The sequence below is a fragment of the Ambystoma mexicanum genome, chromosome 1p (genome assembly GCF_040938575.1).
Source record: "Ambystoma mexicanum isolate Mex_15411 chromosome 1p, UKY_AmexF1_1, whole genome shotgun sequence".
In the NCBI taxonomy this organism is placed as follows: Eukaryota; Metazoa; Chordata; class Amphibia; order Caudata; family Ambystomatidae; genus Ambystoma; species Ambystoma mexicanum.
In genome coordinates this window covers 416,639,419-416,656,642 of record NC_090921.1, presented here as the reverse complement: position 1 = coordinate 416,656,642, position 17,224 = coordinate 416,639,419, and the positions used below count along the sequence as shown (strand labels likewise).

Here is a 17,224-nt window from a genome sequence, read left to right as displayed (position 1 = left end):
AAGCCTTTTTGCTTCACTTATCTTGCTCAATTCACTTCTTGTGGAGGCACTAGTAAGCCCGCAAGGTTACCAGTGCAGGGAGAATGTGTCTCCTTCCACGATTTCCCCTTATAGTGTAGTTCTGCAGAGATAAGTTATATACCTTTTTCCCTTTGTTTATTTAACAGTCTTTTTGCCATTTCGATCTGTCTAGGATAGGCTAGTGGCAGTGAACCGTGTTGGACCTATTTTGCCGTGCACTACCTTTTTGGTTGAAAAAGCATAATGTAATTTCAAGTACTATACACTCAAAATGGCGATGCAATGTGGTTTAAGCCACATTGCAAGTCTTCCTGCCCACACAGGTTACGAAATTGATCGATGTCAGAATTTCGTAGTTTAAAGAGCGATGTAGCAGAAGGCCGCTTTTAATAGGCTGCCCCCTGCAAGGCTGCTCATCTCCCTCCCTCTGCTTTTGGGTTTCGGGAGTGGGGGAGAGGTTCATCTCCTGTGAGAAGCCCGAGGGTTTTCTCCCAAGTAGACCTTGAGAATCCCTTATTCAGGTGGCCAGGGGAGGGCTGGCACTCTCATATCCCAACTCGGTGGGTGGACGAGCGAGGGAGAATCACCTAGGTAGGGGAATCCAGGTGTGTTGGGGGAAATACCCCATGTGAGATGCAGTATTATACTGAGGAAGAAGGTGAGGGGAAGGAAGTCCCTGAGGTTTTCTTTGGTTATTCCACTTCTACCTCCCTTCCATCCAGAGAAGCTCTCTTAATGAAGTCTAATCATCCCTGCACCTCTAGTAAACCAACCAGGAGCCCAAACCCTGTTACTCAGAAACTACCTCTCCCAGAATCCCTGATTTCCCATGAACTACCCAAATACTCAAGTCATTCTCCTTCCCGTCCATCTGAATATCATTCCCCGCACTCCCAACCTGTTCAGATGGAAGACTACCATTCCCACAATCCCCCTTGTCTATTTCATGAGAAATCCCGGTCATTCCCGTTTGCTTCACCCTACCCATTCCACCCATCTCAATTTATCGAAACCCCTCGGACGAAGAATATAATTTCTCACAATCCCCCCACCCCCTTTCCGATACAAACACTTTTCCGCAACGCGAAAGAATACAGACTAACACTAAAGCCATTTGCCTGACCCTTGGGTTGGGACATGGCAGGTAAAGTCAGGCAATTGGCCAGAGTCACTGACACCGGACGGCCCTTTCCTTTCCCCACAGGGATAAAAGGTGGAGCACAAGAGTGCAATACAAGCAAGGCAGACCGCACGACGTGAGAGCTAACTCAGCATGGCAGTTCAAGGGGAGGAGAAAGACGGCACAGACCGAGAAGGAGAGAAGCAACCTTGCCCTTTCTGACAAAGGCCTGTGAAACCTCTGCAAAAGGAATAACAAGTCTGTGAAAAATAGCTAGTATGTTTTGCAGCAGATATCTACGGTACATGATACCCTCCTCTGCTGATAACCAAGCTGGGGAGAGACGTGGGTCTCTGTGGTTTTAACCTTGACTCAAAGGAGAAGAAAGCCAGGCAGTTCATCACAGCCGATGAGTCGAGGGAAGAGCCAATAAGAAACCATACTGTGTTGAACAATAAATAGCCAGCGGCTAAACTGAACTTTGAAAAGCTAAAGAGGGGGAAAACCAGCAACAGAGGAGGTAGGCATCACGGGAGTGCTCACGCAGGAGACTCTGGGTGATTACCAGATGGTAGAAACCACCATAACCAGAAGCCCTTGGGAAGAGGCGAAGAGAGGTCAAAGTGGTTATACAGGGGTCTTGTAAAATCCTCTGTACCGTTGAATGTCTTGGACCTACAGATTACAGAGAAGGAAAGGGCGATGAATCCTGTTTGGTGAAATAAGCGCATGAACTATGTGTTGTAAAGGTTGGCAAGAGTGAACCCGGCGGAGGGATGCTAACAAAAAGGGTTGAGGCCGGAAGTCCCTATGAAAAGTGTGTTCACCAAAGTGAACCCGACCACGGGGTGTCCGCAGTAAATGGTCTGTAAAAGTTGGCGAGAGTGAATCCGGCAGAGAGAAGCCGACCAAAAGGGGCGAAGACCAAAGAACTGTTTACAAAAACATCAAGATTCATCAATGCAAGAAATCTTGAAAGACCAGGGAAAGTGAATTATCGCCCTGTCATTTGGGCCCGGCAGATGGAGATCCAGGGATGAGAGGTTTTCACCCAAAGATCATTGGAAAAGGAAGTGTTTATTTGTGAAGGGTCTACGCCCTGAAGAGGGGTTCCCCAGGGGTGAAGCCATCACCCAAAGTATACATGAAGCAGAACTTTGAGTTTGTGCTGGGAAAGCTCGAGAGAGTGCTGTGCTCAGGAGATCCACTTTGTCCCGTGCTCAATACGTGGGGGAAGGGAGACCCCTGGCAATCACATCCTGATTTATTACTTGTGAGTACTTTTCTATTGAAAACCCTATCCCACACTCTTTCTGTAATTAGTTGTAAGGATTTGGCAATATGTTTTTCTTAGTATAGGCCTTTTTATTTTGATATAACGCCACAAGCGCCACCTATTTTAATTTGATGGGCGTAGCTTGTTCCGATCTTAGATTTAGGTTTAGTTTAGACGTTTTTCCACCCTGCATTTACAGTTTAATAAACACCCTTGAACTGTGATCACTGTGTCTGTGTTTACTGTTGCGACCGCGAGTTCCTTACACGCCCCACATATTCCCACTCTGTATCCCACTCCTGCACACCCATCCGCCTCCAACCATTCATCCTCCCTTTCATCACATTTACCTTTTCCCTGGCACCTTCCTGCCCCCGACTCAGACTTCAACCTGGGGGAAAGTGTGGCAGATAGTTGTGCGCAGGTCTTTTTCAGGTGCCCGTGTGTAATGCATCCTACATGCAGTCTACAAACCCAGGAAATGAAATAGAAGGTAATGGTCTTCCAGAGTACAGCTTGGATTCCCAGGCTAATGGATGTGTGGATTAACTGGGCAGGACTGCATTTGGGACTGTCTGGTGCCAATTCACATCCCGAATAGGAAGTGTCTGTTGCTGGGCAGATGTGGGGTTAGGATTTGTCCATGACTGGACAGCGATACCGGTTTGAATGGTGCAGATCGTTACCATTGGTGGGATGGGGAAGCCTTGAGCCGGAATTTTGGATAAGAAGAGGAGCCCTGCATTAATTACGCGGGTCGATCACATAGCTGAAGACAAGGACTCTGCATTGAAGACCCAATAGACTGCTGCCACAGACAACCAGTATTGCCAAAGCCATCTCCTGCTGAAGCCCTGATGGTCTTGCTGCAACCACAGAAGATCCTTGCTGGAGCTTTGACCAGTGGATTGGTGGGACCAACCAGTCCTACGCCCGCACCAAAAGCCAGTCATTGGAAGTTTCCCGGGACAATCCTATAGGCTGCCCAACCACTGACAAGGGCTCTCTGCTGCACAGGGCACCGTCCAGAGCCATGCACCATGCCGCTGACCCCCAATGGGGTTACTTCGTGGCAACCCTTTATCTACTTTATGCTGAGGAGCTCTTCATGTCATGGGACCGGATGTGGCTGCAGTCTTGTAGTATCTGACCTGTCTAGCTAAGAATCTGCAGTAGCCATCCCAGAACCTGAGAATGGAACTGCCATATAGCCAGACCCAATCCCGACACCAACTCAGGTCATTGCACCTGCGACGCCTGGACCTCCACCGACAGGACTATCGGCAGACGTATGTGTACCTAGCACTTCTGATTATCACAGGGTTGTGAGTGTACTTAACTGTTTTAGGGCCTGATTCTTATAACATTTTCCTATGGGATTGCACCATTATAAAATGCTTCTGTGAATCAGGCCATTAGTGTCATCCTCCCACTATAGGTATTGTATGGGCGCAAATTCTACTCCCTGACAATTTGCCTGGCTGTGATGGGCAGAATTCTACTTGCTATTAAATCCAAAAAATGCTTTTGAACTATGTCTTTTACCAACCTGTTGGCTTTACAAAGCTTGTGCAGGATAACATTAGAGACTTCCTAACACCCTCTCAGGTATGTATCTGGAGCTTTGACTCTGTTTAGGCACGATAGTCCAGGACTACTAAAGTTATATTATTCTTGCAGTTTATTTTATTTATGTTTTCATGTGCTGTTCTTTTTCTGTCACTTGGTATAGTTACATTATTGTACTTTACTGAGTTTTAGTGTAAGTGTCCGTAATTTCACTTTGAGATATAGATATATATATATATGTTCATTCTGGATTTCGGTAAATTCCGAAAATTGACCGCCGGAATTGTCGCTTCCTTCCTCAGGGGGCTATGATAAACGCGCCGGTTGCGGTATTCCAAACCCTGTTGCTCTGCATCGGTCTTGCTTCAAAGACAGATGCGTTGCCGATGAGCCACTGCAGCAACACTGGTTACTTGTCGAAGCTTTGCAGCCAATTAACAGATGTTCTGATTTAGCTTTTTGTAATACCAACGACATGAAGTCCGCTTCTCCAGCATGCCTACCTTTCAAGAAAGTTAATGGTTTGCAGTACAATCATCAGAATACATCCAAATCATCATATATCTGTTATTGAAGGAGGCCGGCATTTCATCAAAATGAATCGTCTCGTGAGCGCCGCACAGGGAATAAGCCTAATCTGTCTCACGGTCTGCACTGAAAGATGAAGTTTCATTTCGCCTACCATTCAATACCAGCATAATGTATTTACTGTACATAATGTAAGATATTATGGCTCATACACTAATAGGTTGCAAGGCTCAGGAGATCTGAAGCAGTACTGAACTATTCCCCCCATCTGTGGCACTGGAAGCACTGTTACCTTGGGTTCATAGTGACTGTTTCGACAGTCAAAGTTTCGACTGGTGAAAGTTCCAACACAAAAGTGGCGAAAAAAAAGTTTCGCTTTTTTTTTGTACACCTATTTAACTATATCAAATTATAATAAACCCTTTACTATTTAAAAAAAAATGCAAAACTTTTATTTTTGGCACTTGTGTGTCGAAACTTTTACCTGTCTAAACTATTTTTTTGAAATTTTTACCGGACACTTACCTTGCTCTATGACTCTGTTATGAAATAATCAGACAGCAACACTTTGCCACTTCCCCAATCGGATTCTGGGTGTTCCAGGCTATGATGGAAATACTGCCCCCTCTTAGATTTATAATGGCATCACTCACAAAGAATGTAGCTTCTTCGTATATTTGGAGTTGTAATAGTATTAAAACTACAATGTGCATGGAATGGACAGAAAGTGTGTTGATAAGTGGGAATTTGGCTTGCAGTAGCGACCTGAAACAACTGTGGTATTTATTAAGAATTATGTCTCTGCTTGCCACACACATTAGCAGCACCAGAGTAAAAAAATACAGAATTTTTAATCTTCAAGAAAAGTAATCCACATTAGCAGCAGTTTTGTTGGGTGCAGTCAATCACCTTACTTGTATGAAGAGCTGAATCTAGTGATAATGACCTGCGCTATGAGTGAACTGACATTTTGATACAGCACAATACACTATGGTTGAGATGATATTTATAATTCTACAACATGTAAAGTCACCTAGTCGAGAAGTGGATGCAAGTAATTTACTTCATCAAAAAGGGGGATTAATCTGGAATTCGATCTGACTCGTTTTCTATGTAATGCAAGAATGGTGTTCATCTATTATGTTGATGACGTGTATTTGAACAATGACCAGTTTGGCCAGAAGTGCTAAATGCTTAGTGTTGTACACAATACATTTTTGCTAGTCGAGTTAATATTTATCTGTGAACAAGCGAACATCAACAAATAGTGATTTCTTAACTATTATGCCTTTGGAAGATTCTGATACTGTATTTAAAATATGTTCCAATACAACACACCGGATCAAATTTCAATTCAAGTTAATCAGCAATGAAAAAAGCAGATAGATAGGTCGCTTTGAATTGTTGCAATGCTTTGAATAACTGTTGGCTGATGGCGGACATGTTACGAGATTGTAGGCTCTACAAGCAATTTCATCATTATTCTAACGGAGTTGTTTTATTTTTCTTTAACAATACAACTAGTACAGATGATGCTCATGGAATATGATGTCCATCACTTTTTCGTTTGAGATTTTACTTTACAATAATCTGATTGCCGTACTTTTGTAATGGTACAGCATTAACCATCGAGCAGTGAAGAGAGCCCGTTTGAAACAACATTATCGTGATTCATCCCAGGTTAAGAGACGAATACTAAGGCTATGGGCTATATGATAGAGACTGTGCTTTATTACAAGTTGGCCAATACTTGTGTGTATTTGAAGTAGCAACGCAGGATTTTATACACAGCATTGCTATTAGGGCGGTACATACAATCGAGCAAAACAGAGAGCTTTGTATTGAATGGACCAATCAGGGATATATCCCATGTAGTGAGCCAAATATTGAAGTTATAGTCTATAGGAATGAGGCTATGTCTCATTGAAAGATGGCCATCAAAATAGGATCAAGAATGTCAGTGTGTTTAAAATAGTAACGCAAGATGTCACACACAATGTTGTTATCACATGAGGAGTCCTTCACTGTATTTTAATGCCGATACAGGACAGGAGGCTGTTTCTACAGATGACTCCCATTTCCTGCATCGTGCCTTTCCATGGTTTAAGGTAAGACCTTGAAAATAGAACGTACGGTTTACTTTATAGAATATGTGCCCAGGGATAGACTATTGGACCTACAGCAGGCTAACAATGGGATGTATACCTTTAACCCACAGAATGGATACTGATTTGAGATGGACTGGATTTTTGTTGATAGGGATACCATCTACAAGTAAATTGGGACTGCGATTGAAGGTCTTGCAGTGGTTTTCTATTAATGGTGTATTGTGACACTGTCTCTTTTGTAATCTGAATGGCTTGGTATTTTGTTTAAAGCATTTGTTATTGGAAACAGACGGGATGGGAGCAAGGTCAGTTGGATTGAAGGGACATTTCTGACATCAGTGTCTTTTGAGCATATGGTTGCAGAAATTCTGATTACATAACATGCATGTTCTTTTTACAGCTCTCTCAACTTCAAAACTAGTAAAAAGGAATACAATTAGGGGATATGCTGCATTGTATTGTAAACTGCTTTACTATACTATTATCACATTTTCAAAGAGCCCATTTGCAAATAGTTTCAGATTCCAAATTCAGGATAATTTTGAAAGAAAAGCTAAAATATATGACTTCAGAGTATGCAAAGCTTTTACCATGCATAGAATGCCTACCTGAACTGGATCTCAGAGCAATTACACATTAATTCAGAAATCCCAAAGCTACTCAAAAGTCCCGGACTCAAAGCCCGTGGTCATTCTTTGGATTAAAAATATGTATGTGCTGAAACTGTACAAAAGCTTTCTGATCCAGGTAAGGGTGCATTACCCCACACCTTTTTCAGAAGGCCCAATTCCTCAATCGATATTGGATCATACTGCTCCTCTAACTGGCCTACAATTTACTTTGCTTACTCAACACAGTACATTCTCAGTCTCCCTTTTTATGCCAGTGTCCCTCAGCAGCCGTTCAATGTAAAGCCAAAGGCATGGCTATCATATACGTGATGTTCTCAATCTCTCCTTATTAACTGGGACAGTGCCAGACTCTAGATAAAAGAGCTGCTACCATCGGAAACTTCAGACAGGACAAACCACTGCCCTACTACAAATCTGCCTCTCCTGTCCAAACAACCAAAAATGGAAGTCACAACTTCATGCCTTTGAGGGGGATCATAATGTTTTGTATCCAACACAGGGAGGTTTAGACTCAATGTGTGGAACCAAGTCAGTTTCAGTTTCTATCTTGGATGATCGAGGAGGATGCAGGCAGTGTTGGGGCCCTTCTTCCATTGATTCATCAGTGGCTTCAGAGCCTCCCTGAGGCCTCCCAAATAATGCAGATTTAACGGGATGTCATCGCTGACGGACAGCTCTCAACTGGGACTCCTTTCTGTTAAACGGGGACATGCCAAATCCAGCCCCCTATGCACTTCAGGATTCTCTAGTGCATTCTCATGGCTCAGTCCTGTAGCACCTGCTGCTTAATATATACCTAGCCTCTGTGGTTCAACGGTTTTGCTGCCATGCCATTCAGTTTAAGAACTATGCGGATGACTGTTGTTCCAATTTAATAGTAGCAAATAGCACTTTGCTGAACTGCTTAACAATTGACTTTTGGAAGGGGATGAATCACAAGAAAATAAAGGCTGCAAAGAGTGACATTTTTAGCTCTAGTGCTTCAGTTGCTACTCTGGACGCCTCTGTGAAAACAGCGGATGTCCTTGTGTATTGTTCATCAGGCCTTTTCTAAACATGTCCCTCTATTCATCAGCCAGTTGTTCCTGTGTTGTGCCAGTTGTTCCTGTGTTGTGCCAGTTGTTCCTCTGTTGTGTATCACCACAAAAATCTACCTTCCACAACAGAATGTTTGATCAGTGACCAAAGTACAAGAAACAAAGAATCGGGGCAGATGTTTTGCAATTCAAGCTGCCTCTGTTAGAGCCATTAAGAACCATTACCTTTTATGCTTAAGAAGTACAACATCCTATGTAAACCCTGCTCAAGCCATTTTAATGGTCCAATTTACAGCACTGTGAAGGATTAGGACAATTTACAGAATCTTCAGAATCTAACAGTGTATGGCAGCAGTGATTCCCTGCTTGGCGACAGAAGTATTTAAAGTAAGTGATTTTCAAGAAGTTCTTTGCATCATACTTTAATGCAGGTTTCGGAAAACGCTGGGATTGAGTTTGAAGATAGAACAGAACAAAACTTACCAACTTTTCATTCTCCAGCAAGCCTTTTAGGAAATCCACTTTTCGCGAGTACTCATTCATCACTTCAATTGCTGGTATACTGAAAGATGAAACAATGATGCTTGCTGAACAGTTTCATTTTACTGGTTATTTTCTGTACATTTTTACCTTGCATTCAAAAGCAATATTAGCCCGATCGAAAGAAAAATGTTAATGTCTTATTTTCTCCAATACGTACCGATGCATCTCAAAAAATAAATGTGAAAAAAGGTAAACGGTTTAAGAACATAGGGTAGAACCATTAAAATCACTTAAAATAGTTCTTCCACATACCCTAACAAAACTGTAATTTAATGCACAATTTATCAATCAAAATCTCAATTGTAAGGAAGCTTTTACCGAACCAATGATCTGCATAAGCATAATATCCCTTATCTTTGCATACATAGGTTTTGTAAACCTACTGTTGGGACAACGTTTCTTTTTGCTGCTTCCCATACAGAGACATCTATGGAACAGAGCAACTTCTTCTTTTGATTTGAACTTATCCTGACTTTTGAAGGTAACTAAAGCCTTTTTGCTTTACTTCCCTTTCTTAGCTCATCTGCTTTGGTGGCACAGATCAGTCCCTATGCTATCAATGCAAGGTAACTCACACCCCCATTACGAAATTCCTTGTTTGCTTTAAGCTGCACACACATCTCACAGGGAAGTACTTTGTATCCCTTTCAATTTTGTTTTAAGTACCATTTCTGTCACTTGCATGATGTGTGCAGGAAGGGCCGCTGGCAGTGGATATTTTTCTACCATGGTTTTCACCTTTATTGCTGTGCCCTGAGATTTCACCTTGTCCTTTGGCTATTTTGTCTTTTGGCCTTCTTCCTATTCTCTCAGGGCAATTTGTGCCATATAGATTAAGCACTTTCCTGTAAAAAAAAGTCTTGCCTCTCCCCGACATAGCAGAGTTGTGTGTTTGTGGGCAGATCCACATCCTGGCCAGAGTGTCTGCTGCTAGGCAAATGTGGTGGCCGCAGGCGGTCCATGATTGAATAGATAAGAGTACTCCTCCTGCAAGCACTCTTCAGATCTTTGTTTGAGCCTAGACCCTTTCAAAGAGGAGCATCCCACTGAAAACCTTTGAATTGTCGTTGCTGCAAACCAACATTGCCTCCAGCAATATCCCTGCAAATCCATGCTCCTTTATCTGATCCCTAAATGCCTTCATAGGTGCTTCAACCTCTGGACCAGTGGGAACAACCAGTCTCAACCCCTGCCTGAGGATTGTGCACATGGAAGCCATCAGAATTCTCCCGGGACCACCCTGTGGACTGACTAGTTCCCTCCTGAGCCACCTTGCTACATTGGTCACCATGCCAAGTTCAAATTTGTGACTCCTCAAGTGTGGGTCAGTGTTTATTGACACTGCCTGCCTGCCTGCATTGTGTTCTGGATATCCCCCAGAGGTAGTCAGCAACGTGGTGGTTTTCTTGTCATACCAGAGTCCAGCTGATGAGTCACAAGACCGCCTTGCCAAAGCGCAGAACGGCCAAATAGCTGGGCCAAAATACTGATGCAAAAAGGGACCTCTGCCCCAGTGACACGTAGATCCCCTGGAACTGAACCAATACAAGAGGTGATCCCAGGACTTAGAAGCCTCAGAAGTAATTTCTGACAAGACTCAAGAGTACAGGTTTACATACCTGTTTCTACCCTGAGCCTTTTCTTCCATAGGGTTCAACAGGCAAAAAGTCCTAACCCAACCTCTCCCTTGCCAAATTTCTTTAGAGGATCTCTCCAAAGAACGTTGCATGCTTTATACTACAATTTGTAGAACACTAACACCTACCAGTTTTAAAACAATGTAAACTTTATTGCATTTTCTTAACAATGTGCTACAGGCAAATAGTAATGCATGTACATATAAAACCATTTTATCTCTTGAACACATTTCTCTTCAATAACCATGCAGACTTAATAGGAATCATCAAACAGGTCTTATGATCAGTTTAATAACCATCTGTACTTCCCATTTAAATATCATATTACTATAATGACAAGCAATAAAGTTATATGAATAATTTGAACCAACAGGTTTGTCCTTTGATTGAGTTCCGGTGACTATGCTAACTAAAGTGAAGTACTTAAGTTCCAGGGTCTGTGTGGTGAATGGCTGGGTAGTCGTTTTGCTGCACATACTGGATAAACAACTGCCATGTGCCTAGGTACCTTGGCATCTTGTTCCCCATCACTATGGTTATTTTATCCTTGGCTGCTGTGTACCAAATCCGTGACCACCATTCTCATATAAATTTGGGATACTACACCATTTCCAGTTGCACGCTATTGTAATCCTGGAAGCTACCAACAGATGGGTTATGAGCTTAGAGCTTCAGCTTGACAACTTATATTGACTGTTTCATAACCCAAGAGTGTCAACATTGGGTCGAGCGGTAAATCTATACCCATCTTGATTCTTAATGTAGGGCAGCACCTCTTTCCCACATTCGCGGCAAATGTCTATCAGCGTCCCTGTAGCTTGTTGGCATCTCCAACACATGGGAGAAGAGGCAGGATATACTTTATGCAACCTCATGGGAACGAGGTAACAACGCATCATTATATCACGCTGTACTCTTATTTGCACGCATGCAGAGGTTTTCGCAGTTCTTTGCCAAATAGTATATAAGGATACAACATCAAAGTGTGGAAATCCTAGTTCAAGTTGTGTGACACAGTGTGGCAAGGCCAAGGAGTGGTCTAAACAAAGTGTGGCAAAGCCAAGAGACTGAGTAGAAGAACTTGTGTGGGTCCAGACGCCTAAAGTTCCTGGTTATGTGACCTGTGATGGGTGGACCGTGTTGTCCGACAACAGCGCCTAGACCAGGGAACCGCCAACTGTGGAAGCCAAAGACTTGGTTTAAACCAACCAGGAAAGAATAAGTTGAAAGTGTATCCAGAAGGAAAGACAACCTTATACTGAACACTGAGAGACAGAGACCAAGCAGAGGTTGGTGAGTTGAAGTCTTGGGGAAGGGAATACTGGGTCTTGGTGAACTTTGATGGTGGTTTTATGGCGGAATCCTCAAGCTTCTTTCCTGTGAAACTGTGCTGCCTTGAACTTGGGGAAGGGAACCCCATCGATTTGTAGAGCTGTTTTGAATTTGAGAACTGTAGCCCAGAGGCATTTGTGAAACTTTCTGGAACTTGGGGAAGGGAAGCTGAAAAGGAGGCTAAGAGCTGGAAGAAGCTCAGAACTTTATCACCATTGCACTTGTTCTTGACAGCCCTACACATAGATTTAGTTGTGAGGGCAAGCATAGGTTTTTGACACAGACAGACCTTTGAGTTTTAATGTATGGCACAGACTTATCCTTAGTTTCTTTAGATAGGGAAATCCCACCTTAGCATAGGACAAGGTAGGCTTTACTCCATCCTGACATTTGAGAAATAAAAAGCTCTATTTTACAAAAGTGAATCTGCTGTCTGTGTCTTACTTCACGATGCCTTCACAGGTGGAGCTGCCGCCATATGTCTACTAGGTGGAGGTCCCTAATGGTTTGTGGAGTGTTGCTCTTATTGCGGGCGAGCGGGTTTAGATGCATTCATTTCCGGCTTGCAGTACTGAATTTAAAGTTCCCTATTAAGATCCTAATGCAAAATGTTCCCTGTTGGGCGAATATATTGGGAAAATGGAGAGCTTTATTTCTCCACACTGAATCACAATGCCCAATAATCTGCCGCCCCATCCTTAAACTCATACATATATTTAAAGTGCATTTTCCTAAAGTGCATTTTCCTGCTAATTAGAATAGCCACCCCACATTTTTGGTCAAGGCCAGGGGCAAATTATTGATGTGGAAATGTTATAGATCACAAGCGAGGATGGTCCACTCGGAGGTGGCGAGTTTCTTGTAAAAGGGCTATATCTGTCCCCATTTCCCGGTGCATACTAAATATGCTCCTACTTTTCACTGGGGAGTTTAGGCCCAGCACCTTTAATGTGACACATTTTAATGAGGCAGGTGGACCATTCTAAATTCCCAGACCGGTGTCTAGCATCAGGTCTACGCAGGGGGCAGCGGGCGTTGACATACTTGGTTGATTGCAATTCCACCTCTAGGGGTGGACCTTTAAGTCTTCCAACACAGGCCCCTATCAATAAGTGGGAGATGGTGAACTTCAGCTGCCTGTCTTTATTTCAGGTGGGATCTGGTTGATTTGGGGTCTCATTGTGAAGATACTTGTTACTGAAACCGTTTCGCTGCAAGGGATTTGGATCTACTTTGACCGTTCTGCTAGAGAACTACAATTAAGACCCATTGAGCTTATAAATATAGAACTTCTAATCAAGCAATTCAAGAAACATTGGAACAAACAATTTCAAGCCCCAAATGGGAAATACATTAGGGTTAACCCTAGTTTGGGGGGGTGTTTCCGCCACTGCTTTTTTGAAGCAGTGCGTTTACAACCCACATCCGAATTATGGACAAACCGTCAAGTGGGCTATATAGTGACCATAAAACTCTATGGAGAGCCTAGTTTAGGTATGTCGATTCATGACTACGTTCAAGTCTATCCATCAATGGTGATCTGAGTTTCTGTCGGCTGTTGCTATGGGAGGGGGAGGAGGCGGAATAAGGAGTCGGTCACACGCTGGATATATTGACTTTTCTTAATGAAATTATAAAGAAAGGCCTTTTTCTCCGTATTACTAGCCGGGTTTCCCTGCCTTATAAAGTAACTAAGGAGCTTGTCTGTCATCAGGAAGTCCAAATTAAATGTCCTCAGAAATAAGTTGCTTATACTGATCTTCTCTGACACTCTTGGAGTTTCCTTCATGTGTTCTTGTAGTTCATCCCAACTGTTCATCTGTCTTTTACTCTGTAGTGTTATGCTTATAACGATTCTCCTGAAGATACTGCCTCACAGTGTTTACTTTGCTTTCAGGTTGCTCACATTCTTAAGATCCAACCTTTCATAGATTTTGTAAAATGTTATCTGTGTTAACTCCCCTCTCTCCTAGGTTTTCTCTGAGTTTCCAGCTCTTGTAAGTTAATTCACTTGGCAGTTTCAAATCACAATTCCTATTACACTTTTAGAGAGTGTCTTCCTCACTCTTCAACACTGAGCTCATGTGGTTCTTCACCCTCATCCCAGGGTATTTGCTTCTGCCTTTCCTGTTTCTCACTTAGCCTTGTTTGTCAAGCACATTATTTGTACCTCACAAACCGACTTATTTGGGTTTAATTTTTGAACGTCGCCCTCAGGCCTTTCACACGTTCCTCCCTTTACAATAGATTGCCCCGGCGGAACTCCGCCTCTCCCGTTAACTCCGGTACCTTCATTTCTCCAAGGTAACGTCGCAGGGCTCGGCACTCGCTCGGGGATCAGGTTTTGCCTCGTTGCTTTTCAGTCTCTGGTTTCTCCAATGTTCCATTCCACGTGTCTCGGTCGGCTGCTGTGGTCGAGGGACGCTGGCGCAGACACAGTGGGTGGTCTAGAGAGTTTCTCGTTGGAATGAGAGTCCTTGCCCCCTAAGGGGAAGCCCCTCCCAATGAGGTGCCACTTGCCCAGATCCCTAGAGAGGGTCTTACAGACCGGGTTCACCTCCCAAGCCTCAAAGGAGGCGTCTCCACCCAGAGAGAAGGGATGAACACCTTTGAGTCTTCACACACTATGGGAGGATTTTTGCGACCTTTGAGGTGTGAGGATGACACTCATGTTCAAGTATTTAGAGATCTTGTTCTGCAATTTTAAGTGTTCTGATGGCTACTTTCAGTGACATGAATTGGTGTTGCATACCTTTGTATGAGGACATTATTTTCAAGGGGTATCCCCAGTTATAGGCTATACCTTGCTGCTGGAGCCAGGTTGTCAGAGGTTTCAGGAGGGTACGTCCTGAAAAAGCTTGATGAGTCTCTTCTAAAGGAAATGGACTCTGCAGAACTGGCTTGTTGGAATATCTGCTCTTTGGTCTTGAAAGAATGTAATCTTGTCAATCCTTTTCACTGTTGACATACTCGGTGGGCACGATCTAACGGGATATATCGAGGTTCCGTGTTGGGGATTTCTTTAGGGATACCTCAGACCGTGATATTGTTTCGCCTTGAACCACTTTCCCCATCCTCAAGCTTTTCATCTCTGCGCCGCTGATGTTCTTCCAGCTCCATTGTCCTCTGTTCTAGGAAGTCCTGGTTCATTGAAGGATCACAGAAAGCTGGTACTAGCTCGTCCATCCTCTTTTCCACCCCATGTAAACAGTGGTTCAATTCGCGAAAGAAATCTCGCAAAGCCGGCATGGTCGACATTAGATCATGCTTTATGCTGATAATAGCTGAGATATATCTGCTTTATCATTGCTTGCGGGTGCTTCTTCTGCAGTAGGTGGGGCCTGTGAAAGCTGGGTCCCAAGTTTGGCATGCTGCAGGAGATCTTTGATTGAAGAGGGTGTTTTCCACCCTTTAGATTTTGAGTGGACCACGGTGGGAGAGCTTGAGGGCCGTCACTGTGCGGATTACGTTGTAATGGGTTTGTGAGTAGGATTCCACCTGAGGAGTCCCGGGCATCAATTTATTTTCCATTCCTACTCCAATGCCTACAAGAGAAAAGGTAGCTGGGCTGGCTGTCAGGCACACTAGCAGTGATGGTCTAACATTGTTTTCACAAAGAACATTACTACGTGGTAATTTACATCAACAGTTTGCTTCAAAATGTCTTTTTTTGTGGGTTAAGGGGTAAAGGGTGAGTGGACAGGGGTTTTGGGTAAGCGTTGTATAGTGAAGCAGGGAGACAGACTGGGGTAGGAGGGTTGTGATGATTCCTATGGAGTCATCACTAAACCCCAGCCTAAAGTCTGCTTGCATGTGGCCAGGAGAAGGCAGCCGCCACACCGTGGAGATGCTAAAATGAAGGAGGATCACATGGGAGGAGACGGCTGTCAGGGTGAAGTGGTGACACTGATAGGAGGGACGAGATATTCATCCTCTTCGGAGGATGAGACTCGCCTAATACCTAAATACCCAATAGCATGCTGTCAATGTACAGTTCCTTCTTACAGAACTACCCAAAATACAGAACATGAAAACTTTTAACAAGCCTAAAAGTGGTACATTGGGAGTTCAGGAAGTTAATGTCACAACATCCAGTTGTTATGATTCGGTCTTTTGTCAAGGTCCTGAACCCAAGGGTCAATTACAAACTCTTTTAACAACATCTAATAAGTTTGAACACTCTCAGTTAACTAAATCAGATCAAGTTAGCTGATTATAAAATGTTGAACATTATGGACTCGAAGTCGCATAATGTCCATAGTACTGGGATGAGGAAGAGGGACTCAAGTTGATAAAAGATCATGAGCGGACCAGCCATTGGGAGAGAAAACACATGAGCAGGATTTTTAAAAGTATAAATGAATATCAGGTACAAGGCCAGGGGGAAGCTGAAGGAATAGTCATGGAGGCAGCAATACGCTGTGTTGAAGACGCGGTAGATGCTGGGGAAAAGTGGCCATGCAGAGACTGCGCAGCAGGAAGCAGCTCTAAAACCAGCTATGCCATGTGGGAGGGAGCTCCCGACACGCTGTGAACTGCTCAGGTATGGGAGAAGCACCAGAGATCACACACAGCTGCCAGAGCTCCATTGAGGGACTGTGCGTGCAACGGCAGTCACAGCAGAGCTGGCAGAAACAGAAGGCCCAGCCGAGAACCACAGAAGCACCAGCGAGTCAGAAGGAGATGCCAAGGCATACCAGTGAGTTGGCCTGGGGCAGTTGACCCCAGATCTGTCCAAAGGAGACCGCTAGGTGATACCGAACAAATGAATTGATGTCAACTGGATGCAACTCTCTTAATAAGGGATACCAATTAGAGGACCACTGTAACCCATTTTACTAAAGCCAAAGAAGATTGTTATTCAGGCAAACTGGGCACAACTCTCCTAACCCGGAATACCAATTAGAGGACAATTGTAACCCGCATCGCCAAATTAGCAGAAGAGTGATACAAGGGAAAACAGGGCGCAACTCTCCGAAAAAGGGATGCCAATTGGGAGCCAATTATAACCCGCATTGCCAGCAGTCAAAAGGTTGCATAACCAGGAAACACAGGCTACAGGAGAAAAACCCTCCTTTAGGAGAGACAAAAGGAGGAGAGAAATGTAACCTGCATCGCCTACAGCACAAGGGTTAGCAAGAGAATAATTATCCTCTTGGGGGATACTACTTTGGGGAGAGATGTAACACTTTGTTGAAAGTCAAGAGACCCTAAAGAGAAACAGTTGTTGGTTCCAACCTCTTCATGTAGGATTCTGGTGTGAAGAGTTTTTGGGAACAAGCATTACCACAAAGTACAATATTAGTAGTGGGAGTTTTATCCTGGCAGGTGGGTAAACCAGGAAAGGGACCAATTGTAGTTAGTCCTGGCAGCCGTATTACCACCGCATTAAAGTGCTGCCCCTATCACAAATTGGCTGCT

The 17,224-nt window shown here is 43.7% G+C and overlaps 1 protein-coding gene across 1 annotated transcript in view; it reads right to left on the bottom strand.

Moving 5' to 3' along the window:
• The window catches only part of USE1 (unconventional SNARE in the ER 1), a 273,173-nt gene that overhangs the window by 120,448 nt on the left and 135,501 nt on the right, over nt 1-17,224 (bottom strand). The window contains exon 3 of the mRNA XM_069649226.1: nt 8,775-8,853. Within this exon, the coding sequence (XP_069505327.1) occupies nt 8,775-8,853 (79 nt within the window). The remainder of the gene's footprint in view (nt 1-8,774; nt 8,854-17,224) is intronic.